The sequence below is a fragment of the Suncus etruscus genome, chromosome 11, assembly GCF_024139225.1.
Source record: "Suncus etruscus isolate mSunEtr1 chromosome 11, mSunEtr1.pri.cur, whole genome shotgun sequence".
Classification (NCBI taxonomy): Eukaryota; Metazoa; Chordata; class Mammalia; order Eulipotyphla; family Soricidae; genus Suncus; species Suncus etruscus.
In genome coordinates this window covers 84,807,839-84,835,159 of record NC_064858.1, presented here as the reverse complement: position 1 = coordinate 84,835,159, position 27,321 = coordinate 84,807,839, and the positions used below count along the sequence as shown (strand labels likewise).

At 50.2% G+C, this 27,321-nt stretch overlaps 2 protein-coding genes and 1 non-coding gene across 10 annotated transcripts in view; 1 reads left to right on the top strand and 2 right to left on the bottom strand.

The window, feature by feature from the left end:
- Window positions 1-27,321, bottom strand: part of ESYT1 (extended synaptotagmin 1) — a 224,043-nt gene that overhangs the window by 148,997 nt on the left and 47,725 nt on the right. The window lies entirely within an intron of this gene.
- TRNAS-CGA (transfer RNA serine (anticodon CGA)) lies at window positions 1,321-1,402 on the bottom strand. Its single transcript has one exon. It is a non-coding gene; the product is annotated as a tRNA-Ser (tRNA).
- Window positions 2,921-27,321, top strand: part of SMARCC2 (SWI/SNF related, matrix associated, actin dependent regulator of chromatin subfamily c member 2) — a 28,514-nt gene continuing 4,113 nt past the window's right edge. For 3 of the 7 annotated variants that reach the window (XM_049783978.1, XM_049783980.1, XM_049783975.1), the window contains exons 1-26: window positions 2,921-3,195; window positions 5,143-5,262; window positions 6,510-6,595; window positions 7,235-7,316; window positions 7,408-7,500; window positions 9,044-9,113; window positions 9,321-9,390; window positions 14,049-14,124; window positions 14,418-14,549; window positions 14,637-14,752; window positions 15,287-15,411; window positions 17,106-17,165; window positions 17,255-17,292; window positions 17,522-17,652; window positions 17,918-17,989; window positions 20,961-21,074; window positions 21,678-21,831; window positions 22,509-22,601; window positions 22,828-22,947; window positions 23,022-23,084; window positions 23,363-23,621; window positions 23,862-24,023; window positions 24,949-25,013; window positions 26,125-26,260; window positions 26,344-26,510; window positions 26,809-26,943. In XM_049783978.1, coding sequence (XP_049639935.1) covers window positions 3,085-3,195; window positions 5,143-5,262; window positions 6,510-6,595; window positions 7,235-7,316; window positions 7,408-7,500; window positions 9,044-9,113; window positions 9,321-9,390; window positions 14,049-14,124; window positions 14,418-14,549; window positions 14,637-14,752; window positions 15,287-15,411; window positions 17,106-17,165; window positions 17,255-17,292; window positions 17,522-17,652; window positions 17,918-17,989; window positions 20,961-21,074; window positions 21,678-21,831; window positions 22,509-22,601; window positions 22,828-22,947; window positions 23,022-23,084; window positions 23,363-23,621; window positions 23,862-24,023; window positions 24,949-25,013; window positions 26,125-26,260; window positions 26,344-26,510; window positions 26,809-26,943 — 2,850 coding nt within the window. In that variant the 5' untranslated portion in view covers window positions 2,921-3,084. The remainder of the gene's footprint in view (window positions 3,196-5,142; window positions 5,263-6,509; window positions 6,596-7,234; window positions 7,317-7,407; window positions 7,501-9,043; window positions 9,114-9,320; window positions 9,391-14,048; window positions 14,125-14,417; window positions 14,550-14,636; window positions 14,753-15,286; window positions 15,412-17,105; window positions 17,166-17,254; window positions 17,293-17,521; window positions 17,653-17,917; window positions 17,990-20,960; window positions 21,075-21,677; window positions 21,832-22,508; window positions 22,602-22,827; window positions 22,948-23,021; window positions 23,085-23,362; window positions 23,622-23,861; window positions 24,024-24,948; window positions 25,014-26,124; window positions 26,261-26,343; window positions 26,511-26,808; window positions 26,944-27,321) is intronic. The other 4 variants (XM_049783979.1, XM_049783981.1, XM_049783976.1 and 1 more) reach the window with 3 other exon arrangements.

The window sequence follows — 27,321 nt, the reverse complement described above, 5'->3', positions numbered from 1 at the left end:
TCAGGGTTGGAGTACTGAAACGCATCAAGGAGGAGAGGAAGGGGATATGGAAGGAGGAAAGTGAGACTGGTGGAGGCAGTAAGGAGGAGGATCTTGAGAGAACACTATCAGCCTTGTTAGGAAACATGTAGAAAGTTTTAGCAATTACTATCCCTGAACCCCTGTCCTCTGTGGCCTTGGAGAATAAAATACAGAAGTAACCTTGTTGGAGAAGTAGAAGAGGGGAAGAGAGTGAGAGAGAGAAAGAGAAGAGAGGGAGGAGAGAGAAGAGAGAGGAGAGAGAGGAGAAAGAGAGAGAGGGAGGAGAGAAGAGAGAGCGGAGAGAGAAGAGAGGAGGAGGAGAAACAGTGAGTGAGAGAGAGGAGACAGAGAATAGAGAGAGGAGAAAGAGGAGGGAGAGAGGGAGAGAGAAAGAGGAGAGAGAGGAGAAAGAAAGGAGAAAGAGGGAGAAGAGAGAGGGAGAAGAGAGGAGAAAGAGGAGAAACAGAGTGAGAAAGAGTAGAAAGAGAATAGAAAGAGGAGAAAGGGAGAGGGAGAGAGAAAGAGGAGAGAGAGAAAGAGGAGAGAGAGGAGAGGAGAAAGAGAGAGGAGAGGGAGGAGAGAGAAGAGAGGAGAAACAGAGAAACTGAGAGTAGAAAGAATAGAAAGAGAGGAGAGAGAAAGAGGAGAGAGGAAAGGAGAGAGGAGAAAGAAAGAGGAGAAAGAGGGAGGAGAGAGGGGAGAAAGAGGAGAAACAGAGTGAGTGAGAGAGAGGAGAAAGAGGAGAGTAGAAAGAGAATAGAAAGAGAGGAGAAAGAAAGAGGAGAAAGAGAGGGAGGAGAGAAGAGAAAGAGGAGAAACAAACAGTGAGTGAGAGTAGAAAGAGAATAGAAAGAGGAGAAAGAGAGAGAGCGAGAGAGAGCGAGAGAGCGAGAGAGCTGCTTCCTGGGTGTTCCGTGTAACCAGACCCGCAAGGCTCCTGACCATGACATCCAGACGCTCCGTTTTAAACCACCCACCGCACAACCAAGCACTGACATTCCCGAGCAAAGGTGAACAACTTCACCCAAATCCTCCTCATCCGCTTTGCCAAGAACGCAACAACACGCACCCAAAAAGCCTGCAGCGAGCGGCTTCTGCCGCCGCCTGGGCCTGGCTAGCTTAGCAGGGCTTGCAAAACGAATCTCCCCGCGATCCCGCCCGGCCTCCCGCTCCCCCAAATCCAGCGGGGAGCGAGCGAGCGAGCAGCCAAAATCCTGCGCCTGCTGTCTGCGAGACAAGAAGGGAAAGACGCCTCCGAGGAAAAGGCATGGACGCAGCGGGAGAGGAGAAAAAAGCGGCCGTCACGAACAGGATTCGAACCTGTGCGGGGAAACCCCATTGGATTTCGAGTCCAACGCCTTAACCACTCGGCCACCGTGACTCCCAAAACCGCGCTCGGCGCGGCGCGTACACAAGGCGCAAGGGGTCGGCGGCACCGGCTGCGGCGGCTCAGGCGGGAGGGAGCGCGCCCCGACGCGGACCCCGACTCCCACCCGTCCTTCCCGTCCTCTCTCCCAACCGAAAGGAAAAGCCTGGGGGTGGGGGTGCCCCGCCCTGCAGACACCCGAGTCTCAGGGGCCGGGCCTGAGGCCTGAGGCCTGAGGGGAAAGCGGGGAGTGTGAGGAAATCACCCCGGCAGGGTTCGAGGCCGGGCTCCGGAGCAGGCCCGCCAGGAGGGGCTGAGGGGCCGGGACAGGCGATTCCAGGGGGTCAAGGGGGACTGTGAAGCGCAGGGAAGGGCTTGGAGGAGGCCGCGCTCGGGGTTCCCGCGCCCCAGGAGGCCCTGGCGGTGGGCAGGGCGAGGGCGAGGAGGGGCTCCCTGACAGAGGAGACCTCCGGCCCTGAGCTGGGAGGACAGGAGGGACACACACGCACAGACACGGGCTGTACGTCCTTAAGGAAATGAGACAGACAGACAGACAGACAGACAGACAGACAGACAGAGACGGACAGAGACAGGCAGAGACAGACACAGAGACAAAAAGAGACAGATAGAGACAGATAGACACAGAGACAGAGACAGACAGACAGACAGACAGATACAGACAGAGAGAAACAGACAGGCAGAGAGAGACAGAAACAGAGAGACAGATAGATAGACGAGACAGACAAACAGAGAGACAGAGACAGTCAGACACAAAGACAGACAGACACAGAGACAGACAGACAGGCAGAGAGAGACAGAGACACAGAGAGAGAGACAGACAGACAGAGAGATAGAGACTGAGACAGAAAGAGACAGAGACAAACAGACAGAGAGACAGATAGACAGAGACACACAGAGAGAGACAGACAGAGAGATAGAGACAGAGACAGAAAGAGACAGAGACAAACAGACAGAGAGACAGATAGACAGAGACAGGCAGACACAGAGACAGAGAGAGACAGAGGCAGAGAGAGGCAGAGACAGAGAGACAGACAGGCAGACAGAGACAGACAGACAGACAGAGACAGGCAGACACAGAGACAGAGAGAGACAGAGGCAGAGAGAGGCAGAGAGACAGACAGGCAGACAGACAGAGACAGACAGACAGAGACAGACAGGCAGACACAGACAAAAAGACACAGACAGAGACAGTTAGACAGAGACAGAGACAAAAAGAGACAGAGGCAGATAGAGACAGACAGAGAGACAGACACAGAGACAAAAAGAGACAGAGACAGATAGAGACAGACAGAAACAGACACAGAGACAAAAAGAGACAGACAGAGACAGATAGACAGAGGCAGACAGAGAGAGACAGAGACAGACAGGCAGACAGAGACAGAGACAGACAGAGGAGAGACAGAGAGAGAGCGCGCGAGTCCGAGAGCGGCCTGCAGGGGTCGCTGCCTGGCCCCGGGCCGAGCGGGCGGGCGGCGGGCGCGGAGGCGGAGCGGGCCGAGGCGCGGCGGGAGGCGGGAGCAGCGCGGCCGGGCCGAGCCGAGCCGAGTGGAGCCGAGCCGAGCGGGGCGTCGGGCGTCGGGCGTCGGGCGCGGGCGGGCGGCGGCGGGGCCCGAGCCGGAGCCGGAGCCGGAGCCGGAGCCGGAGCCGAGCGAGCCGAGCCGAGCCGAGCCGAGAAGATGGCGGTGCGGAAGAAGGACGGCGGCCCCAACGTGAAGTACTACGAGGCGGCGGACACCGTGACCCAGTTCGACAACGTGCGGCTGTGGCTCGGCAAGAACTACAAGAAGGTGCCGCCGGAGCGCGCGGGGCGGAGGGACAAAGGCCCGGCCGGGGTCGCGAGCCCGACGCCCCTGGGCAGCAGCCAGCCGCGCGGGGCGTGCTCCCCACCAGACAGGCGCCCGGCGCTCGGGCTCGCCCACCTTCCCTCCCTCCCTCCCCCAAGCAGGCCCGAGCCCGGCCTTTCCGGGGGGGGAGGGAGAGGAAGAAAGGGGAGGGGGTGCCAGCGCACCCCCAAATGCCCAGCGTGCCCGCCTCGGTGCCCTCCTGGCGCTCGCCATGCAACCGGGCACCTGCAGGGCCGAGGCCTTCCCGTGCTTTGTGTCTGATCTGCTTGCTCTGCAGCCTGCCCGCAGGCCTGGAGCTGCTCCTCTGCTTGGAAGAGGCCCACCCACCCATCCTGGGGGCCCCTCCGGGTCCCCCCATCCTGGGAGCACTAGGACCCACTTGGGAATCCAGGGCATAGGCACCCCTGGCCCATAGCCCCTTCTGATCTGCTTGCCAGGCGCACAATGAAGGCACAGGTCTCCTCCTCGCAGCCTCTCCTCTCGTGTCTGGCCTGGCTTTGGGGTTTGGCTTTGGCTTTGAGTTTGGGGTGCCCAAGACAGACACAGAGGCCAAGACAGGCTTTCTGTCTCCAGTCCCCTCCCCAACTCACTCTGTTCCTGGAGTCCCAAAGGTGGCGAACAAAGGCTTCAGGAAGCTCTACCTGTCTTGTCTTTTCTGCCCAATCTCTTCCTGGTGCCGTCTTTGTCTTCTTTTTCTGCTTCAAGGCCTGCTGGAAAGGCACATCTTATTCCATCGGTTTTTTTTTTCGGGGTGTGTGTGGACCGATCCAGGTCAGGAGGGGTCTCCGGCCTGCTTTCCTGAAGCTTCTCAGTCCTCCCTGCCCAGCCTCGCAGGCTGTCATAAGTGTGTCCAGTGGTTGAGTGACTTGAAATGCTCCTCTCTCTGGTCCTTGTTCTATGCTGGGCCCTGCTCAGAATTCTGACAGACGGACAGCTGTGGGGGTCTGGGACTTGTCAGTACCCCAGCGTGAGAATACTAGAGACTCTGGTTCCCAGGCTTTTCCTCTCCCGTTGACCTTTTGGAGGAAAAGATCAATCTGGGGGCTTAGCCTCCGTCCCGGAGGGGATTGACAGCCTGTGAGCTGGGTCTTCCAAGATTTTACACCTCCGGCTAGAGCCAGAGCAACTCCTCTCTCAGTGGTTTGGGGTTGAGAAAAAACTGGTCAAAGGTAAAGAAAAACTTAGCTGCTTGGTGTCCCCTTGAATCAGAACCCAAAGGTTTGGATGCTCCGAAGTACTATAACGTGGAAGTGTTCGAGGAGGGAGGTCCCAGGTTTACTTAGCCCCCATATAATTTCCTTAGAGGGAAAGATATATCATTTTACCCAGGCTGGGTGAAAACTGGGCCTTCCCTTTCAGGAGGGCTTGTGAGGCTGATTGTATCCTCTGCCTGCTAGAACCGAGGTGCATGAGCTCCCTTTCCACCCAGCTCGCTTGCCTCTTTCCCCTGGACCTTTCTCATTACACGACTTTATAGGGAAGGGATATCCCGGCCTTTCACAAAATTACCTTAAACACAACAGAGCTCCCATTTAGAACCTTGAAGTTATTGTTTCCTGAACGCAGTGAACTTTCAGAATTTTGCAACCTTCAGTTCTGTTGGCTGCAGGATCCTGCAAGTCTCACTTCTGAGCTCTGAACGGGTTGGGTAGGAAGCCTCCAGCACCCAACTCTGCCAGCCTGGGCTATTGGCAACAGATTTTCATCGTCCTGGTGAGGGGCAGCAAGGGCGTAGCTACTGCTGTTGTCTTGATGGAGACTGGGCACGTGGGGGAAGATCGACTTTTCTCCAGATACTTCCAGACCTCAGAGGAGAAATATGGGCGGAGGTGGATGTTTTATCTGAGGGTCTGTATTTCTTTTTCTTTTTCTTTCTCTTCCTGCTCCCAGTATATACAAGCTGAACCACCCACCAACAAGTCCCTGTCTAGCCTGGTTGTACAGTTGCTACAATTTCAGGAAGAAGTTTTTGGCAAGCATGTCAGCAATGCACCACTCACTAAATTGCCGGTGAGTGCCAAAACAAGGGCAGAAGCCTCCAAACTAAGGGGAGGGGTGGTTTCATTTCTTTATTTTGGAGAACATGTTGATTTTTTGTTTGTTTGTTTTTGTTTTGGGGCCACACCCGGCGGTGCTCATGGGTTACTCCTGGCTATCCGCTCAGAAATAGCTCCTGGTAGGCACGAGGGGGGACGCGCGGAATTGAACCAAACACCTTAGATCCTGGATTGGCTGCTTGCAAGGGAAACTCCTCTGTACTATCTCTCCGGCCCCTGATGATTTTTTTTAAGAGTTGAGATAATTGGGCCCGGAGAGATAGCACAGCGGTGTTTGCCTTGCAAGCAGCCGATCCAGGACCAAAGGTGGTTGGTTCGAATCCCGGTGTCCCATATGGTCCCCCATGCCTGCCAGGAGCTATTTCTGAGAAGACAGCCAGGAGTAACCCCTGAGTATCGCCGGGTGTAGCCCAAAAAAAAAAAAAAAAAAAAAAAAGAGTTGAGATAATTTCCCTTTTATTCCTGGTTGGGATATTACTGGCGTAGCTTAGTTTCCAATGTGCCATTCCCTTTATCCTGTCCTGCATCTGTTTTGACAAGGTGCCTGGAACCCTCCGGGCATGTTTAGAAAAGTTCCAGATTCCAATTTCACAGGTTTGATGTATCTGGGATTGGGGTGACCATTGAAACCTTCCTGGGTTTCTGTTCCTGCATCTTTAAAGGTGGGGTGACTCTGCCTACTTGGGACAACCTCTGGAATGGTTAGTTAGGGAACCTAAAGGAGTTTAGTGAATGTTGGTTTCATTCCCTCCACTCTTTCAGTTCGTGTGAAATGATGACATAGTGGGGTGAAAGAGTTCCAGGGCAGTGTATGTGGCTGAGCAGTAGAGTACAGGCCTCATGTGAAATCTGAGACCTAGAGTATGATCCCTGGAACTAACAAAAAAGGCTGATTTTTGGTTTTTGGGAGGATCAACAGTTCACCATGGGATTTTATAAAAGACTGTTAAAGTGGGGCCGGAGAAATGGCATGGAGGTAGGGTGTTTGCCTTGCATGCAGAGGAATGTGGTTCGAATCCTGGCATCCCATATGGTCCCCCGAGCCTGCCAGGAGCGACTTCTGAACATAGAGCCAGGAGTAACCCCTAAGTGCTGCCGGGTGTGACCCAAAAACAAAAAACAAAAAAAAAAGACTTAAAGTAAGAAGGAAATTTAGCATATAATTAATGCTCATTTTTCTTCCCTATTTCAATTTTGTAGATCAAATGTTTCCTAGATTTTAAAGCAGGAGGTTCTCTTTGCCATATACTTGCAGCTGCCTACAAATTCAAGAGTGACCAGGGATGGTGAGATGCCTTTTCTTCTGCATTTGGTAGAGAGGACCCCACCTTTCTGATACCCTGGGAACATAGGAAGATATTCTTGCATTCGTTTTGCTAAGTCACTAAGCTTTACTTGCTTGTTCAGAGAAAGGGCAGGAGTTCAGAGCTAAAATAACCTCCAGGAGTGTGAGACTGTGTGTGTGTGTGCATCAATAAGTGTGCTCTGGCAGAAAAGGGATTTGTATGTTGGTCTCTGGGTTTTTCATTGTCCTTGTAGACTTCATACAGAGTGATTTATGGAGTTTAAGGTCAGTAAACCCCAGAACCTGAGTGATTTTTTTTGCTGTAACTGTGAGCAAGATTGAGTCCTGATTTCCATGTTAAAAAGTCCCAATAGGGCTGGAGCAATAGTAAAACAAGCTGCTGTAACCGACCAGCGCTCAATTCCAACACTCCATATGGTACCCCAAGCCAAGCCCCGCCAGGGGTAATCCCTGAGTGCAGATCCAGAAGTAAGCTATGAGCACAACTGGGTGTGGCCTAAAAACCCAAAGAATAAAAAAGTCCTGAGCATGGGGGGGTGGGCCCTAGAAAAAGTCCTGTGCTCCAGCATTGTCCTAGGCCTGAACTATATCTCTCACTAGTTGACTACTTCTTTTTAAGGCGGCGTTACGATTTCCAAAATCCGTCCCGCATGGACCGCAATGTGGAAATGTTCATGACCATCGAAAAGTCTTTGGTGCAGGTACTTGTCAAGAACCTCCTCCTTTTCCTTAGTGAGAATTTAGAGAAGCCTTTTCCTATGTTCTCATCTTACTTGTTTCTCCTTCCTACAGAATAATTGCCTAGCTCGGCCTAACATTTTTCTGTGCCCAGATATTGAACCCAAACTCCTAGGGAAATTAAAGGACATTATCAAGAGACATCAGGTGAGTGGATAGGCCAGGCAAGGATGTGCATGTTACAACCATTTTCCTAATGTTTCCACAAAAGAAGCTCTAAGCATTTAGAATAGATAAAAATTAAAGCCTTGGCTTCTCTTTTCTGTTTCCTAGACTCCGTTTTCTGGTCTTTTGTTTTGGGGTCACTGGTGATGCTCAGGGTTGATTCCTGGCTTTGCATACTATAAGGTCCCCAAACACCATCAGGTATGACCCCCCCCAATTTTTTGGGGGGTCACACCCGGCAGCACTCGGGTTATTCCTGGCTCTACACTCAGAAATTGCTCCTGGCAGGCTCAGGGGACCATATGGGATGCCGGGATTTGAACCACCGACTTTCTGTGTCTAAGGCAAACGCCTTACCTCTATACTATCTCTCCGGCCCTCCAAATTTTTTTTTTTAATTTAGATTATGACATTGCCTGATTTCAGACCAATGAAATTCTTTCCCTATAGAACTCTGGGTAACTGGCAGATGTCGTTATTGGGTGTATACACTCTACATTTGACATGTTTATTCTTTATATCTGCTAATATTTTTTTTTTTTTTTTTTTTTTTTTTTTTGGTTTTTGGGCCACACCCGGCAGTGCTCAGGGGTTACTCCTGGCTGTCTGCTCAGGAATAGCTCCTGGCAGGCACGGGGGACCATATGGGACACCGGGATTCGAACCAAACACCTTTGGTCCTGGATCGGCTGCTTGCAAGGCAAACACCGCTGTGCTATCTCTCCGGGCCCTGCTAATATTTTTTATTTGTTTATTTTTTCTTTATTGGAGGGGCACACTCAGCAGCACTCGGGTTACTATTGCCTCTGCGCTCAGAAATCACTCCTGGAAGGCTCAGAGGACCATATGGGATGCCATGGATCCAACCATGGTCCGTCCTAGGTTTGCCTCGTGCAAGGCAAATGCCCTATCGCTCCAGCCTGCTTATTTGTTTATTTTTCTTTTGTAGCCACACCTGGCAATGTGCAGGGTCACTCCTGACTCTGAGCTCAGAAATCACTCTTAGGGATCTGGGGAACATATGGGATGCCGGGCATTGAACCGGATCAGCTGTGGGCAAGGCAAATACCCTAAGTGCTTTACTATTGCTCCAACCCCTCTGTTAACAAGTTCTTCCTTTTTGTTTTCTCTCCATCATTAGCTCATCCCAGCTATTTCTAGAGAGAAATACACTCGGTTTAGCATGTACTTAGAAAAGCAAATGATCTCATCCTAAGCAGAATTTGACTAGGAAGGCAGCTATACAGTTGAATTTTTTTTTTTTTTTTGGTTTTTGGGCCACACCCGGCGGTGCTCAGGGGTTACTCCTGGCTGTCTGCTCAGAAATAGCTCCTGGCAGGCACGGGGGACCATATGGGACACCGGGATTCGAACCAACCACCTTTGGTCCTGGATCGGCTGCTTGCAAGGCAAACGCCGCTGTGCTATCTCTCCGGGCCCTACAGTTGAATTTTATTTTAGTTTATTTACCTCTCTGAGTTAGTCAGAGGGAACTGTATTTTCCTGTTTCTCCTGTGCCTTCCAGGGAACGGTCACGGAGGATAAGAACAACGCTTCCCATGTAGTGTATCCTGTCCCTGGGAACCTTGAAGAAGGTGAGGCCTGACTTCCCATAGTGCTGGGATTGGGAGGGTGAGGACAGGAATGGCTTCTACCCACTCAATGCATTCCTTCCTTCCAACACTGAATCCTTACCACTGCCTCTTCCTCTCTCCAGGTTCCCTACTGCAACTAGCTTGTCATACGGTTAATTTTTGTGTATACCCTTAGCTTATACTTCTCCCTGCTCTGTCTATCCCCAGAGGAATGGGTCCGACCAGTAATGAAGAGGGATAAGCAGGTTCTTCTGCACTGGGGCTACTATCCTGACAGGTAAGAATGGATTTTTCCAGGGCCAGGCTTTAGGACAAGATAGGCCTAAAACATTCAACAAAGCAAGAAAGTACCCTTTGGGGGTTTATTTTTATGTCTGTTCATTTGTTATCTTATCACGTAAATCCTCTGTCATGGGGGACATTTGCTCTTAGTAGACAATACTTAGGCTAAGGGAACTGGAGATTGATGTTCAAAATGGTTATCCTAGTACAGCTTGTTTTCTTTTGTTTTAGTGAGGCAATAGATTGAATTTTAAGTAAAAGGGGAGAATAAAAGTACAAATCTGAGGTTGTGATATTGGTGAGTCTCCGAGACATACTCGTTGGTTTTTGTTTTGGAACCACTCTCAGAGATGCTGAGGGACCATGTGCCCAGGATTGAGAGACACAGCATCCTGCTCCACCTGTTGAGCTCTTTCCAACTGTCAAAAGTACAACTTCTGGGGCTGGAGTAATAGCACAGCAGTAGGGCGTTTGCCTTGCATGTGGCTGACTAAGAACAGACCCTGTTTGGTTTGATTCTTGGCATCCCAGGAGCTTGCCAGGAGCGATTTCTGAGCACAGAGCCAGGAGTAACCCCTGAGCTAGGTGTGGTCCAAAAGCCAATCAATAAATAAATAAAACTGAAAGAAAAAAAAAGTAAGCACCACGGTTTAAAAAAAAAATACAACTTTTGGTTTTGTCTCTTATTTTTGGTTCATACCCAGCAGTGCTCAGGGGTTACTCCTGACTCTGCACTCAGGAATTACTCCTGGTGGTTCACAGGGGACATATGCCGGGGGATTGAACCCAGGTCAGCTGCATACAAGACAAATTCCCTACCCACTTTACTGTCTCTGTGGCTCAAAAAATACAACTTTCGATAAGTAAATAGTTAGAATTTAATACCTAACAGGAAAAAAAATGTTTCAGCAAATTTGTTTATATATGGGGCCGGGCGGTGGCGCTGGAGGTAAGGTGCCTGCCTTACCTGCGCTAGCCTAGGAGACGGACCGCGGTTCGATCCCCCGGCATCCCATATGGTCCCCCAAGCCAGGAGCGACTTCTGAGCGCATAGCCAGGAGTAACCCCTGAGCGTTACCGGGTGTGGCCCAAAAAACAAAAAAAACAAAAAAAAATTTGTTTATATATTCAGTAGACTTTTTTTTTTTTTTTTGGTTTGATATTTGGGTCACACCGAGCAGCGCTCAGGGGTTCCTCCTGGCTCTAAGCTCAGAAATCGCTCCTGGCAGGCTCGGGGGACTATATGGGATGCCAGGATGCGAACCACTGTCCTTCTGCATGCAAGGCAAACACCCTACCTCCATGCTATTTCTCCATCCCCAATTACTGATTATTTTTTTGGGTGGGGGTTTGTTTTTGGGTCATACCTGGCAGTGCTCAGGGGTTACTCCTGGTTCCACACTCAGAAATTGCTCCTGGCAGGCTCGGGAGACCATACGAGATGCCGGGATTCGAACCAATGACCTTCTCCATGAAAGGCAAACGCCTTACCTCCATGCTATCTCTCCGGCTCCAATTACTGATTTTTTTTTTATGTTTGGGTTTTGGACCACACCTGGTGGCACTAAAGTTACGTCCTGGCTCTGTGCTCAGAAATTGCTCCTGGCAGGCTCGGGAGGCCATATGGGATGTTGGGGATCAAACCCAGGGCAGCTGCATGCAAGGCAAGCACCCTACCCACTGTGCTATCACTTTGGTCCCCCAGAACGAATTCTTGAACATTGAGCCGGGAACAGTCCCTTAGCACTGCCTACTATGGCTCAGGAAAAAGAAAAGATCTGTATTCTTGGGGCCGGGCGGTGGCGCTGGAGGTAAGGTGCCTGCCTTGCCTGCGCTAGCCTAGGATGGACCGCGGTTTGATCCCCCGGCGTCCCATATGGTCCCCCAAGAAGCCAGGAGCAACTTCTGAGCGCATAGCCAGGAGTAACCCCTGAGCGTCACAGGGTGTGGCCCAAAAACCAAAAAAAAAAAAAAAAAAAAAAAAAAAAGATCTGTATTCTTTTGAATACAATGCCATAGTAATTGGAAGGGTTACTCTTTCTCTATTGTTGTCTGTCCCCCCTGTGAAGTTCTTTTCTTTCTCTTTTCTGTGTGTGTATAGTGACTATCACAAGAAATTGTCAAGAATTACATGTGTGGGGCCGGGAAGGTGGCGCTGGAGGTAAGGTCTGCCTTACAAGCGCTAGCCAAGGAACGGACCACGGTTCGATCCCCCGGCGTCCCATGTGGTCCCCCCAAGCCAGGGGCGATTTCTGAGCACATTGCCAGGAGTAACCCCTGAGCGTCAAACGGCTGTGGCCCAAAAACCAAAAAAAAAAAAAAAAAAAAAAGAATTACATGTGTTCGTGTGTGTGTGTGTGTGTGTGTGTGTGTGTGTAGTTTTGGGGCCACACCCGTTTGACACTCAGGGGTTACTCCTGGCTATGTGCTCAGAAATCGCTCCTGGCTTGGGGGGAACCATATGGGACACCAGGGGATCAAACCTCGGTCCGTCCTATGCTAGCACTTGCGAGGCAGGCATCTTACCTCTAGCGCCACCTTCCCGGCCCCCACACTAAGCAATAAATAATGCTTTCTCCTGGCTCAGAGCTCAGGGATCACTCATGGCAGTGCTATGGAGATTGAACCTCTCTTGCTACATGCAAGACAAATGCCTTGCCCACTATACGATCCCTCCTCTAGCCCCACTTTGTCAATTTCTTTTTCTTTTCTGTTTCTTGGCTTTTAGGTCACACCCCGAGGCGCTCAGGGGTTACTCCTGGCTGTTGGCAGGCATGGGGGATCATATGGGATGCGGAGATTTTAATCACCATCTGTCCTGTATTGCCTGCGTGCAAGGCAAAAGCCCTACCACTGTGCTATCTCATGTCAATTTTTTTTCTTTTCTTTTTTTTTTTTTTATGGGAGGGCCAAACCCAGAGGACTCCTGCTGTGCTTTCAGGAATTATTCTGGGCTCAGGACCATATGAGATGCCAGGGATCAAACCTGGGTCAGTAGCATGTTCTATCTCCAGCTTCTTATTCTTAAAATTTTTTGAGGGGTCATACCCAGTAGTGCTCAGGGGTTATTCCTGGCTCTGTGCTCAGAAATTGCTCCTGGCAAGCACAGGGGACCATATGGGATGCTGGGATTCGAACCACTGTCCTTTTGCATACAAGGCAAATGCCCTACCTTCATGCTATCTCTCCGGCCCCTCTTAAAATGTTTTGTAGTTGGGGCCCGGAGAGATAGCACAGCGGCGTTTGCCTTGCAAGCAGCCGATCCAGGACCAAAGGTGGTTGGTTCGAATCCTGGTGTCCCATATGGTCCCCCGTGCCTGCCAGGAGCAATTTCTGAGCAGACAGCCAGGAGTAACCCCTGAGCAACGCCGGGTGTGGCCCAAAAACAAAAAACAAAAAAACAAAACAAAACAAAAATGTTTTGTAGTTGTATTTATCAAGGGAAAAAATATATACACACACCACACAATATACAATATCTTATCTTTCTGTCTTTTTTTTTTTGGTTTTTGAGCCACACCCATTTGATTCTCAGGGTTACTCCTGGCTAAGCACTCAGAAATTGCCCCTGGCTTGGGGGGACCATATGGGACGCCGGGGGATCTAACCGTGGTCACGATCTTTTCTTGGCTAGCGCTTGCAAGGCAGACACCTTACCTGTAGCGCCACCTCGACGGCCCCTTCTTTTTCTTTCTTAAATCTTTCTTTTCTTTCCTTCTTTCTTTTTTTTTTTTTTTTTTTTTTTTTTTATTTAAACACCTTGATTACATACATGATTGTGTTTGGGTTTCAGTCATAAAAGGAACACCACCCATCACCAGTGCAACATTCCCATCACCCAAGTCCCAAATCACCCTCCTCCCCACCCAACCCCCGCCTGTACCCTAAACAGGCTCTACATTTCCCTCATACATTCTCAATATTAGGACAGTTCAAAATGTAGTTATTTCTCTATTAAAGGGCTCATTCTTTGTTTTTTTTTTTTTTGTTTGTTTTTGGGCCACACCCGGCAGTGCTCAGGGGTTACTCCTGGCTGTCTGCTCAGAAATAGCTCCTGGCAGGCACGGGGGACCATATGGGACACCGGGACTCGAACCAACTTCCTTTGGTCCTGAATCGGATGCTTGCAAGGCAAACGCCGCTGTGCTATCTCTCTGGGCCCTCCTTCTTTCTTTAATAGAGGCACTTGGGGCCGGGCGGTGGCGCTGGAGGTAAGGTGTCTGCCTTGCCTGCGCTAGCCTAGGACGGACCGCGGTTCGATCCCCCGGCGTCCCATATGGTCCCCCAAGAAGCCAGGAGCAACTTCTGAGTGCATAGCCAGGAGTAACCCCTGAGCGTCACAGGGTGTGGCCCAAAAACCAAAAAAAAAAAAAAAAAAAATAGAGGCACTAGAAGTTTGCTTCTGAAACTTTTTTTTGGTGGGGGTTTTTGGTTTTTGGGCCACACCTGGTGGTACTTAGGGTTTACTCCAGGCTCTTCACTCAGAAATCACTCCTGGCAGGCTCAAGGGACCATGTGGAATGCCGAGAATCAATCTGGGATACGTCCTGGATTGGCCATATGCAAGGCAAGCGCCCTACCGCTGTGCTATTACTCCGGCTCCCTGAAACTCTTTCTGATGATTTTTTCTTTATGCTCAATTTTCTGTGGCAGTTATGACACCTGGATCCCAGCCAGTGAAATTGAAGCTTCTGTGGAAGATGCTCCAACTCCTGAGAAACCTAGGAAGGTGAGTTTTTGGACCCATTATCCCAGAAGAGTGTCAGGAAAGGCCACTTTTGGAGGTGAAGCAGCAGCATTTGCACCCCTCAACTTTTTGTTAGGCTTCTCCAGACAGATCTAGCACAGTTGGCCTTTGTACATTTTTTACTGTTTTTGTTTTGAGCCACACCTGGCTTGAGGGATCCCTCTTGGAGATACTCAGAGGACCACGTGGTGTAGATATTGAACTCGGGCCTCCCCTAGGTCAAGCCTGTGTCCAGCTTTTGTGTTCATTCCTCAGCCTCTGCCTTTGTACTCCAGGTTCATGCCAAGTGGATCCTTGATACAGATACTTTCAATGAATGGATGAATGAGGAAGACTACGAAGTAAATGATGACAAAAGCCCTGTTTCCCGCCGCAAGAAGATTTCAGCAAAGACTCTGACAGATGAGGTGAACATTCTTCCTCTTCCTTCCATAAACCCATAACACAAGTCTTGAAAGATGTCGTTTTTGGAAACTGTTGGCTGCCATTTGCAGGTGAACAGCCCAGACTCTGATCGACGGGACAAGAAAGGGGGGAACTATAAGAAGAGGAAACGCTCTCCTTCTCCTTCACCAACCCCGGAAGCGAAAAAGAAGAATGCTAAAAAAGGGTATGCCGACCCTTCTCATCTTTCTCTACCCACCTTGTGAAGGGAAGAAAGACTTACTTCCTTCTCCTCTCCTACCTTGACTGGGAAGGACCTGCTCAGACTCTGGCGAAGTCAGCTTTGCTACCTCTGTCAGGTTATTCCAGCCACAACCTTGAGTAAACTCAAAGAAACTTCAGGGGAAACTTTTTTTCTTTGGTTTTGAGCCACACCTGGCAATGCTCAGAGCTTACTCCTGGCTTTACATTCAGAAATCACCGCTGACCATGCTTAGGGGACCATATGGGATGTGGGATTGAATCCATGCCAGCCATATGCTAGACAAATGCCCTACCCACTGTACTATCACTCTGGAGTTTGGGGAAAAATATTTTAAAGTGTTAGAGCCAGGAAAAAAACCCTGAACATCACTGGGTGTAGCCTAAAAAAAAATAGGGATTAAAGAGAAAACTTCCTTGTTTTACTTCCCTGAAATTTCCACTTCCGGGCACTTCTTTTCCAAGGATGACAGGATTCTCTTTCGCTCTTTTCTTCAAGTCCCTCAACACCTTACACCAAGTCAAAGCGTGGCCACAGAGAAGAGGAACAGGAAGACTTAACTAAGGACATGGATGAACCCTCACCAGTCCCCAACGTAGAAGAGGTGACATTACCCAAAACAGGTATGGGCCAGCCAGGCAGCTGGGCCCTACCCCCACTCCTTGTCCTTACACTGCTCTATTCTCTGCCTTACCACATGGCCCCCACTGAGTGCTCCCAGTGTAATCCTGGTGACCCCCAAACAGTAACCCCATTGGGGGGCTGGAGAGATATTGGTGTGTAGGATACTTATCATGCATGCAGCCAACCTCTGTTTGATCCCCAATATCCGGTATGGTCGCCTGCATACCACTGGGAATAATTCCAGAGTGCTAAAGTAGGATTAAACCCTGAGCACTGCTGGTTGTGGCCCATAACAAAACAGAAAAAAAGCCATTGGGCTCACATACCCAGGTTACGTATCCATGGGTAGAAACTCCAAGAAAAGTTGGGGAGACCCCCAACAAGCATAGATAAAGTCTGATCAAAATGAGGATGGTATATGAAAGAACATTAGTAAAGATATTATGGGGATGGAATGATAGTACAGCAGATAGGCACTTGCCATGCACATGGCCAGCCTGTGCAACATATGAATTAAATCCCTGGCATCTCGTATGGTCCCCTGCACCCTGCCAGGTTGATTCCTGAGCTCAGAGCCAGGAGTAAGCCCTAAATACCACAGGGTGTGTCTCAAAAACAAACAAAAAAAAAAAAGATGCTTCTCTAGCCCCCTTTTTTTTCCCAAGCTGGGAATCACACACAGGGATTCTCACACACATAAGACGTGTGTGATCACTGAGTTACCTTCTTGGCCCAAAGATTATAGAGAAAATGTTAAATTCAGGGCCAGAGAGATAGTACAGCAGGTAAGGTTCTTGCCTTGCACACAGTATATGGTCCCTCTAGCACCACTGGATTTGTCCTCAAAACACACACAATGGGAATTAGAGAGATAACATATGGTCCCCTATGCCTGTCAAGAGCGATTTTTTTTTTTTTTTTTTGGTTTTTAGGTCACACCCAGCAGCGCTCAGAGGTCACTCCTGACTCCATGCTCAGAAATCACTCCTGGCAGGCTCAGGGGACCATATGGGATGCCGGTATTCAAACCACTGACCGTCTGCATGCAAGGCAAACACCTTACCTCCATGCTCTCTCTCCGGCCCCAAGAGCTATTTCTGAGCACAGAGCCAGGAGTAACACCTGAGCGCCACCTGGAGTAGCTCAAAAACAAAACAAAACAAAACAAAAAAGCACAAAAATTTTTTTTGACTGGGAAAGGGGGGAAAATGTCATGTGAATTTCAGGCTCTGAAGATTGTGACAGAAGGAGTGACATATAAGATCAAACAGAGGGGCCGGAGAGACAGCATGGAGATAAGGCATTTGAAGGACGGTGGTTCAAATTCCGGCTCCCATATGGGCCCCTGTGCCTGCCAGGAGCGATTTCTGAGCATAGAACCAGTAGTAACCCCTGAGCACTGCCGGGGTGTGACCCAAAAAACGAAACAAAACAAACAAAAAAAAAAAAACAAGATCAAACAGGAAGATTTTGGAGAAAGTGAGGTCTCTTAACTCAAAGGGCTGGTGCACATGCTTTGCCTGCTGGACACTGTCCCCAGCAGCACATGACCCCCAAGCACTAAGCACCCTTGGGTGTGACTTCTCCATCCCTATTCCCCAGTCAAATGAAAGTCTCAAACTGCTGATACTGATGAAGTAAGAGCTTGATTTAGGCAAAACCTTTCTGATCCTTGTACTTTCTCTCCTCACAGTCAACACTAAGAAGGACTCAGAATCTGCCCCTGTCAAGGGAGGCACTATGACTGACCTGGGTAAGGGGGAGCCCGGGCAAGATGGGGGGCTGGGCTTCTCCCTTCCCCCAGGACACACCTGCCTTTAGCTCAGTGTTTGTCTTTTTCAGATGAACAGGAAGACGAAAGCATGGAGACCACGGGCAAGGTGGAGCCAGTTCAGGGGCCCCTCTGTGTAGTTGTGATTCATGGTTATGAAATTCCTTCTGCCCAGAATTTTCCCAACCTAATCCTAGCAGTTATTCAAAACTTGGACCCCTTCTTGATTCTGGGGGCCTGTAACCAGGCCAACTTCCGTATCCACATTCTAGGGGTGTGGGAGCAGAGGCGGTTGTTAGGGAAGGAGTGCCAGTGTCTAGAGGCCTCCGTGCTTGTAGGATGAGGATGAAAACAGTACCGGGAACAAGGGGGAGCAGACCAAGAACCCGGACCTGCACGAGGACAATGTGACCGAACAGACTCACCACATCATCATCCCCAGCTACGCTGCCTGGTTTGACTATAACAGGTATTGCTGCTCCTGCCTCCCGTGAGTCCTTGCAGGTCGCCCCTCGCCTCCAGCCACATAGGTCAGGGCACATTTCAGTGCAGAGGAAACTGCTGAGCTTCCTGTCATAAAGTCCTGGCGGTACAGTCTCCCCCACGTGTCTGGTTCCTTCCTGCAGTCTCCAACCATTTACCTGCCCCGCCTAGGTCTGATCTCCCTCTAGGGCTTCCCTCTCCATGAGCGGGTGGGTAGACTCCTTCTGAATCCACTCTGGCTTCTCTTGCAGTGTTCATGCCATCGAGAGGAGAGCTCTCCCTGAGTTCTTCAACGGCAAGAACAAGTCCAAGACTCCAGAAATGTAAGGAAGCCTCAGTGCCTTGTCCCTCTCTCCCTCCTCCACACTCACCTTTCTTGATCCAGCAGATAACTCAGCCAGCTTTATTTTTCCCCTATTTTGAAATGGTACTGTGGATTGAACCGAGGGCCCCCTCACAGCCTTTGATCATAATAATCCCTAGTGGTTTCGATTTTGGGGCCACACCCAGCAGTGCTCAAGGGTTACTCCTGGCTCTGTACTCAGAAATCATTCCTGGCAGGCTCAGGGGCCCATAAGGGATGCTGGGGATCGAACCCAGGTCAGCCAAATGCAAGGCAAATGCCCTACCCACTGTATTATGGCTCTGCCCCCTCCCTGGTATTTTTTGTTCTTTTTGTACCACATCTGGCAGTACTCCAGCTACCCACAGTCCTGTGGTGTGGGAAAAGGTGGTATTTGTGAGGAGACACAAAATGCCAGAAATTGCACTCAAAACCTTGCCATGTGCAGGACATTTGCTCCCCTCTTGGAACTATTTTCCCCCACCCCTGTGCAGTCCCTACTCCAGTGCTTTAATGGAATATAAATCTCAAATTATTGTTAATCTCTCAAATTGTAAATAACTTACCATCTCTTCGGCCCAAGAGTGGGTTTTAATAGAAAATGAGGGCCCGGAGAGATAGCAGAGCGGCGTTTGCCTTGCAAGCAGCCAATCCAGGACCAAAGGTGGTTGGTTCGAATCCCGGTGTCCCATATGGTCCCCTGTGCCTGCCAGGAGCTATTTCTGAGCAGACAGCCAGGAGTAACCCCTGAGCACAGCTAGGTGTGACCCAGAAAAACCAAAAAAAAAAAAAAGAAGTGTGGGGCCCGGAGAGATAGCACAGCGGCGTTTGCCTTGCAAGCAGCTGATCCAGGACCAAAGGTGGTTGGTTCGAATCCCGGTGTCCCATATGGTCCCCCGTGCCTGCCAGGAGCTATTTCTGAGCAGACAGCCAGGAGTGACCCCTGAGCACTGCCGGGTGTGACCCAAAAACAAACAAAAAAAAGAAGTGTGATTTAAGCTTAGAGCTTTCACTCTTTCTGTTTTCAGATTTGTTCCCTGATCACTCCTACCAGGAGTGATCCCTGAGCCTCAAGTGTGGCCCAAAAAGCAAAAATAATAATATTAATAAAATTAAATAAAAGTGTGGGGCCAGAGAGATAGCACAGCAGTAAGGCATTTGTCTTAGATGCAGAAGGACAGTGGTTCGAATCTCGGCATCCCATATGGTCCCCCGAACCTGCCAGGAGTGATTTCTGAGCATAGAGCCAGGAGTAACCCCTGAGCGCTGCCGGGTGTGACCCAAAAACCAAAAAACCAAAAAAACAAAAACAAAACAAAAAAATGCATTCCCCTGGGGCTGGAGAGATAGCATGGAGGTAGGGTATTTGTCTTGCATGCAGAAGGACGGTGGTTCAAATCTCGGCATCCCATATGGTCCCCCAAGCCTGCCAGGAGTGATTTCTAAACGTAGAGCCAGGAGTAACCCCTGAGCGCTGCTGGGTGTGACCCAAAAACCAAAAATAAATAAATAAATAAATAAATAAATAAATAAATAAATAAATAAATAAATAAATAAATAAATAAATAAATAAATAAAAGAAATGCATTCCTAGTGAATACAACTAGGTGTGTGAGCACCACAATCCACAGTCACTGCAGAAACAAAAAGCCCTTAAACACTTCCAGGAATAGCTTCAAGCCAGCATCACTACAGAATATGGCCCTGAGCACCACTAGGAGTGAGCACTGAATGCAGAGGCAGGAGTAAAGTCTGAGCACTGCTGAGATGACCCCAAAACAAAAAAATAAAAACCCATCAATGTTAGCTCAAAGGGTTAGAGCACAGGCCTGCATGTACAGGGCCCCAATACAAACCCTGATAACACAGCACTACTAAGTGTTTAGCCCTGGAAGCCCCCACAATTTTAAAAGAAATAGAGTACATCCTTTGACCATGGAGGGCCCTGATTCAGCCCCTGAAACCCCTTGGCTCCCAAGTATTGCTAAATGCCACCTCCCAAGAAATGCACCGGCTGAATATGGCTTAAAATACGAGCCAAAAGCCCAAAAAATACTAAAAACCCATTCAGGGGTCCCAAGCACTTGCCTTGCATATGACCAACACCAATTTGATCCCCAGCATCATACAGTCCTGAATAGCATCTGGAGCAATGCCTGAGCAAAGTGATTAGCAGCTCTAGGTACTGCTTGGGGTGACCCCCAAACCAGAAAAATAAAAATCAAAGCTGGGGATATAGCTCGACAGTGGAGCACATGTCCTGTTCTGGGCTCAATCCTTAGCAGTTGTTTTTTTTTTTTTTTTTTTTTTTTAATGAACCAGGAGGGGCCAAAAAGACAGCACAGTGGTAGGACATTTGCCTTACATGCAGCTGACCCAGGATGGCCCTGGGTTCGATTTCCCTGCATCCCATATGGTCCCCCAAGCCTGACAGGAGCGATTTCTGAGTGCAGAACCAGAAATAACCCCTGAGCACCTCTGGTTGTGTCCCAAAAACAAAACAAAACAAAACAAAAGGTCTATTGAACACTGTATTTGTTTGGGGTAGGGGTGCACACCTGGTTCTGTGCTGGGGGCCACACCTGGTATATTGTGCTAAGATTCGAAACACTGCAACCACAACTGCATACAAATAACTTCATAACTATCTTCCTGGCCCATCTTTTTTTGTTTATTTTTGGGGGGCCACACCCAGCAGTACTCAGAAGTTGCTCCTAGGAGGATTTGGGAACCTTAGGGAGTTCAGGGATCAAACCCAGGCTTCCTACATGCTAGGCGTGTGCCCAGCCGCCCGTTAAGCTATCTCCTCAGCACTCAGCCACTCTGTGTGTGGAGGGACACACAAGACATGTTTGTCACACAGGAGAAACCGTTATCTCTTCCATCATTCTTCCTACCCTTTACCCTTCACCGTTCAATTGTTTTTCTCTCCTGTTCCTCTCTCCTATAAGCTATCTGGCCTACCGAAACTTCATGATTGACACTTATCGGCTGAACCCACAGGAGTATCTTACATCCACTGCCTGCCGCAGGAACCTGGCGGGTGATGTCTGTGCCATCATGAGGTGGGTCCCACAGCGTCCCAGAAGTAGAGATACCCTGCAGGCAGCATAGGGGAGAGTAGGGGAAAAGCTCTGGAGAGAAAGGCAAAGGGTGGGAAGGCAGGGGCCGGGCGGTGGCGCTGGAGGTAAGATGCCTGCCTTACCTGCGCTAGCCTTGGAAGGACCGCGGTTCGATCCCCCGGCATCCCATATGGTCCCCCAAGCCAGGAGCGACTTCTGAGCGCATAGCCAGGAGTAACCCCTGAGCGTCACCGGGTGTGGCCCAAAAACAAAAAAAAAAAAAAAAAAAGGGTGGGAAGGCAGCGGTGCGCTCAGCATATAGGAGAAAGCCCATTGGCCGATGAATAGTTGGCGTTCCAGTGAGTAGTGATACAGAAAGTGAGGTTGAGCAGTTGTGGGCAGGTGTGGGGCAAGGTCCAAGCTGGAGATGTAGACTTGGCTGTCCTGGTTGCTTAAGTGGTGGGAAATGGGATTTCCAAGCAGCGGAGTACATGAGAGAGACAGAGAGAGCACCTGTTGGGAAGGGAGCTTTAGGCCCATCTCTGCCTCTGGCCCACCTCCTTGCTCACCTCCCTGGCTGTCCCTTGTGGCTGTCTCTCCTCACAGGGTTCATGCCTTCCTAGAACAGTGGGGTCTTATTAACTATCAGGTGGATGCAGAGAGTCGACCGACCCCCATGGGGCCTCCACCCACCTCTCACTTCCACGTCTTGGCGGACACACCATCAGGGCTGGTGCCTCTGCAGCCCAAGACCCCGCAGGTAGGGTGAGGGGCTATGGGGACAGGCTGGGGTGGGTGCAGACGGGCTTCCCGAACTTTTCCTTTTCTGGTTTCTAGGCTTATGTGGTTCAAGAGTGTTTCAGGCTTCTTCCTTTTCTGTGGGATGCAGAGGGTCACAGAAAGCAGTCCCGTGTGTTTAGCACCTTCTCTCAGCCTCTGTACCTAAGACTGTGAGGAGGGAGAAGAAATGCTCCTTGTCCTCAAGGAGTAGACAGGCTAGATGGTGCAGTTAGTGGGGGAAATGTTTCAAATTAAGTTGCATGAATTTTTTTTCACTATCTCATGTTTTCAGCTTTTTTTGTTTTTGTTTTTGTTTTTCATTTTTTTGCCTCATAGTTATGATCACTTCCATTTTTGTACTCCGCTTCCATTTCATCCATTGCAGAAAATAAGGAGAAAGGTTATGCGGCTTGCCCAAGGTCAGAGAGAATTAGGCTAGAACCGAATTGCCAGGTTCCTAAGAGAACCTATAAAGATCTATGTGGATGTTCTTGGATTTAATGCCTGCTAAAGATCTGATTAATCATGAAGGAACCATGGAACAGTGGTATGAGCTCCCAGAGCTTGTGGGCCGCCCAGCACTGGTCGTGAGGCCTCCAGGGCCTTGGCCTGGTCATCTCCTGCCAAGCCTCCATGACGCCAAGCTCTGTCCCCCAGGGCCGCCAGGTTGATGCTGATACCAAGGCTGGGCGAAAGGGCAAAGAGCTGGATGACCTGGTGCCAGAGACGGCTAAGGGCAAGCCAGAGCTGGTAGGTGGGGTGTAGACCCCGCTGAGCTTCTTATTTGCCCCTTTATTGGGGGATCCCTGCCCGGGAACAGGAGATAAGAGCAGAGGAGCTACAGCAGTAAGGGAGGACATCCCGCCCAGGGGTATCCCTGGCCTCGGGAAAGAAGCTCCTTCTGTCGTTTCTCTGTCTGTCCTTTACCCCCCTAGTGTTCATTCTTACTCACCTCTTCTTTCCCCTCCACACGTAGCAGACCTCTGCTTCTCAGCAAATGCTCAACTTCCCCGACAAAGGCAAAGAGAAACCGACAGACATGCAGAACTTCGGGCTGCGTACCGACATGTACACGAAGAAGAATGTCCCCTCCAAGGTATGGCAGGGCAGATGGGCGGGCGACAAGCCTCACTGTGCAGGCTTCCCCCTGACTGCCCGTCTTCCCTGCAGAGCAAAGCTGCGGCCAGTGCCACCCGAGAGTGGACCGAGCAGGAGACGCTGCTCCTTCTGGAGGTAACTGGGGTGGAGGGAGGAGAGTCACGTGATAGTGTGCCCTAGTCTCCCTCCCTTCTGCTCCCCCTCGAAGCCAACAGCTCCTGGCCCTCATTTGGGTCATTTCAGTAACACCCTGTCCTTTCATGGTTCCATTTGGAGATTTCCTTGTGACCCCTCGGAGCCCACAAATGCCACTGCCCAGAAGACATGGAAACCAGCTCCCCTTAGTAGCTGAGGGGTTGGCCTTTGAGACAAGTGGCTTAGTAAGCGAAGTTCTGTCTCCACTACCACACCAGGCCCTGGAAATGTACAAAGACGACTGGAACAAGGTGTCCGAGCACGTGGGCAGCCGCACGCAGGACGAGTGCATCTTGCATTTTCTACGCCTTCCAATTGAAGACCCATACCTAGAGGACTCAGAGGCCTCCTTGGGCCCCCTGGCCTACCAGCCCATCCCCTTCAGTCAGTCGGGCAACCCCGTCATGAGCACTGTTGCCTTCCTGGCATCCGTCGTTGATCCCCGAGTTGCTTCTGCTGCTGCAAAGTCAGCCCTCGGTAATGTGGAGGGGTCCTCGCCTGCTAGGTTTGCATCTGAAGGGCTGGTGACTCTGGCTTGAGCCCGCCCTTCCATAAATTTGGCTGCCCAACTGCCCATGTCTGCCACTGTGGTCAGCTAAGCGCCAGGCTGGTTCCCTATGGGTCTAGATGAAGAGATGGGCAAATGAGGCAGCTCTCACGGGGTAGCAAGAGCTGCCCACCAACCCTGCTCCCAGCCTCATCCTCCGACTCTTGCAGAAGAGTTCTCCAAGATGAAGGAAGAGGTGCCCACGGCCCTAGTGGAAGCCCACGTGCGGAAAGTGGAAGAAGCAGCCAAAGTGACAGGCAAGGCCGACCCAGCTTTTGGTCTGGAAAGCAGTGGCATTGCAGGGACCACATCCGATGAGCCCGAGCGGATCGGTAAGGCCTGGCAGCTCCCTGCATTCGTCCCTTCCACCCAGAGCCAGAAACAGGCTGCATTAGTTTGTGCTCTCAGCACAGCAGGGAACAGGAGATGGGTCTAGTTTTCCCTGAGACTTTAGAAACTGGCTCCCTCCCTGAAATCCTCTCACTAAAATCTGCCTTGGGGAAGGGACATTTAGAAAAATTATACGGCGGTGCTGGAGCGATAGCACAGCAGTAAGGCGTGTGTCTTGCATGCCGCTGACCTGGGACGAACCTGGGTTTGATTCCTGGCATCCCATATGGTTCCCCAATCCTGCCAGGAGTGATTTCTATGCACAGAGCCAGGAGCAACCCCTGAGCGCTGCCAGGTGTGGCCCAAAAACAAAAACAAAAAAAAAAAAAAAAAAAGGAAGAAAGAAGGGCCGGAGCAATAGTGCAGTGGTAGGGTGTTTGCCTTTCATGTGGCTTGACCCAAGATGCACCTCGGTTCGATCCCCAGTGTCCCATATGGTCCCCCCAGCCAGGAGTGATTTCTGAGTGCATAGCCAGGAGTAACCCCTGAGCATCACTGGGTGTGGCCTAAAAACCAAAAGAAAAAAATTATACAGGTACAGAGCAATAATACAACATGTAGGTTGCTTGCTTTGCACAGGGCTGAATCAGATTTGATTCATGACATCCCACGTGGTCTCCCAAGGACTCCCAGTAATGATTCCTGAGTACAATGCCAGAAATAAGACCTGAGCATTGCCAGGTGTGGCCAAAAAAAAGAAAAAGAGAAATGGCACCACACATCTCAGGTTCCCCTGAGTCCCATCAAAGGACACACTTGATCACAGTTGAGGATAGCCCCAGAGCCCTGCTGGGTGTAGCCCCAAAGCCAAAGGAATAAAGACAGACTCTTCTAGACTTTTCCCATTTTCTCTTCGCATGGGCTCAGAGGAGAGTGGCACTGATGAGACTCGGACAGAAGGCCAGGCCACAGAGGAGAAGAAGGAGCCCAAGGTACAGCGGGGTCAACAGGGAGGGCAGTGGGGGTGGAAGGGCTGGTGGAGCGCAGTTGATCTGACAACTCTGTCAGATGACGGAGGGCTGGGCTTGGAGAGCTGTCTTCTGTTCTGAATTCAGTTCCAGGAGCCGGGATTTGGCTCAGTGGTAGAACACTGTCTTTACCTTTGTCAGGCCCTGGGTTTGAGCCCTGGCACCACAACAAGTTTTAAAAAAAATCCTGGGACAGGGCTGGAGAGATAGCATGGAGGTAGGGCATTTTGCCTTGCCTGCAGAAGGACGGTAATTCGAATCCTGGCATCCTATATGGTCCCCCCAAGCCTGCCAGGAGCTATTTATGAGCATAGAGCCAGGAGTAACCCCTGAGCACTTCCAGGTACCACACATCTTATATTCCCGAGTTCCATCAAGGGACACACTTGACCACTAGTTGAGAATAGCCCCAGAGCACTGCTGGCTGTAGCCCCAAAATCAAAATAATAAAGTCAGATTCTTCTAGACTTTTCCCATTTTCGCTTTGCATGGGGGTGCATGGGGCCGGAGCAATAGTGCAGTGGGAGGGCGTTTGCCTTGCACATGGCTGACCCAGGACAAATTTGGGTTTGATCCCTAGCGTCCCATATGGTCCCCCAAACTCAGGAACGATTTCTGAGTGCATAGCTAGGAGTAACCCCTGAGTGTCATTGGGTGTGAACCAAAAACACAGTGATAGGATGTTTGCCTTGCACGCAAGCAACCCAGGACAGAGGGTGGTTTGAATCCCGCCATCCCATATGGTCCCCCGAGCCTCCCAGGAGCAATTTCTGAGCACAGACCTGGGAGTAACCCCTGAGCATTGCCAGGAGTGACCCAAAAAACAAAAATAAATAAATAAACAAAAATAAAAATTTGGAGGCCAAAGCAGTTGTACAAACAGGTAGGCACTTGCCTTGTACGCAGCCCAGGTTTGATCTCCGGCATCTCATATAGTCCCCAAGCACCACCAGGAGTAATTTCTGAGTGCAGAGATTGGAGTAACCCCTGAACATTATTGGATATGGCTCATAAACTAAAAGATTCTATTTCAGCTTCCTTCATAAGTTCTGTTTTTCTTTTTCTGGGACTTTAGGAACCTCGAGAAGGAGTTGGGACTGTAGAGGAAGAGACGAAGGAGAAAACTAGTGAGACTCCCAAGAAGGATGAGGAGAAAGGGAAAGAAGCAGACAGTGAGAAAGAGTCGGAAAAGAGTGATGGGGACCCCACAGGTGAGGTTCCCTAGGGTGCAGCTGGGGGGTCCAGGGACAGGAACTGAGGCTGGAAGACTAACCCAATCTTTTCCTTGGCCCAGTGGACCCTGAGAAGGAGAAGGAGCCAAAGGAAGGGCAGGAGGAAGTGCTGAAGGAGGTGGTGGAGTCAGAGGGGGAGAGGAAGACGAAAGTGGAACGGGACATCGGGGAAGGCAACCTCTCCACTGCTGCTGCCGCAGCCCTGGCCGCTGCCGCTGTAAAAGCCAAGGTGACCCCAGACCCAGGGAATGGGCTGCTTCTCTGCCCAGCACCACACATGGCGGCCTGGCCTCACTTCTTTAGGGAAGCGTTTACCACAAGACTTATTTTGAACGGGACGGGGCGGGGTAAAAAAAAAAAAGACTTATTTCCACCCTTTCATCTAACCTTTGGCTGCTCTCACTTTCACACTTGGGCTGCGACTAGAACAAGTCCTTTCCTAAAATCTGCCAGCCACCCCCCAACCCTCATGACCCCCATATTTTGGTTGGCTCTGTCCTCTGAAACTCTGTCCCACGCCTTCTTAGCACTTGGCTGCTGTGGAGGAAAGGAAGATCAAATCCCTGGTGGCCTTGCTGGTGGAGACCCAGATGAAGAAGTTGGAGATTAAACTCCGGCACTTTGAGGAGCTGGAGACGATCATGGACCGAGAGCGAGAAGCAGTGAGTAGCATCCCCTCTGCATTAGTGGAACTCAGGCACCCCACCTGAATACTGCGCGGCTCCCCTGCATAGGCTGACCTGACACCACAGTGCAGCTTGCCCAAGGCTGCCAGCATTTCCTTCTGAGTTGCATAGCACAGCCCTAGAGTACCTGCCTCACATGTTGAGGCCCTGGATTCCATCCCTGACATTAAAAGAAGAAGAAAAAAATTTCCCACAGGTGACACCTGGAACCTGAGATCCCATGGAATATCTGCTCTTTGAAGCCAAGATCCTATTCAGTCTGGTTTTATTGTTCCATGTCCTATTCTTTTAATTGTGTTTGACCCATAGTGGACTCTAAATTTTTCTGAATGGTTGAACAGGTTTAAAGGATGG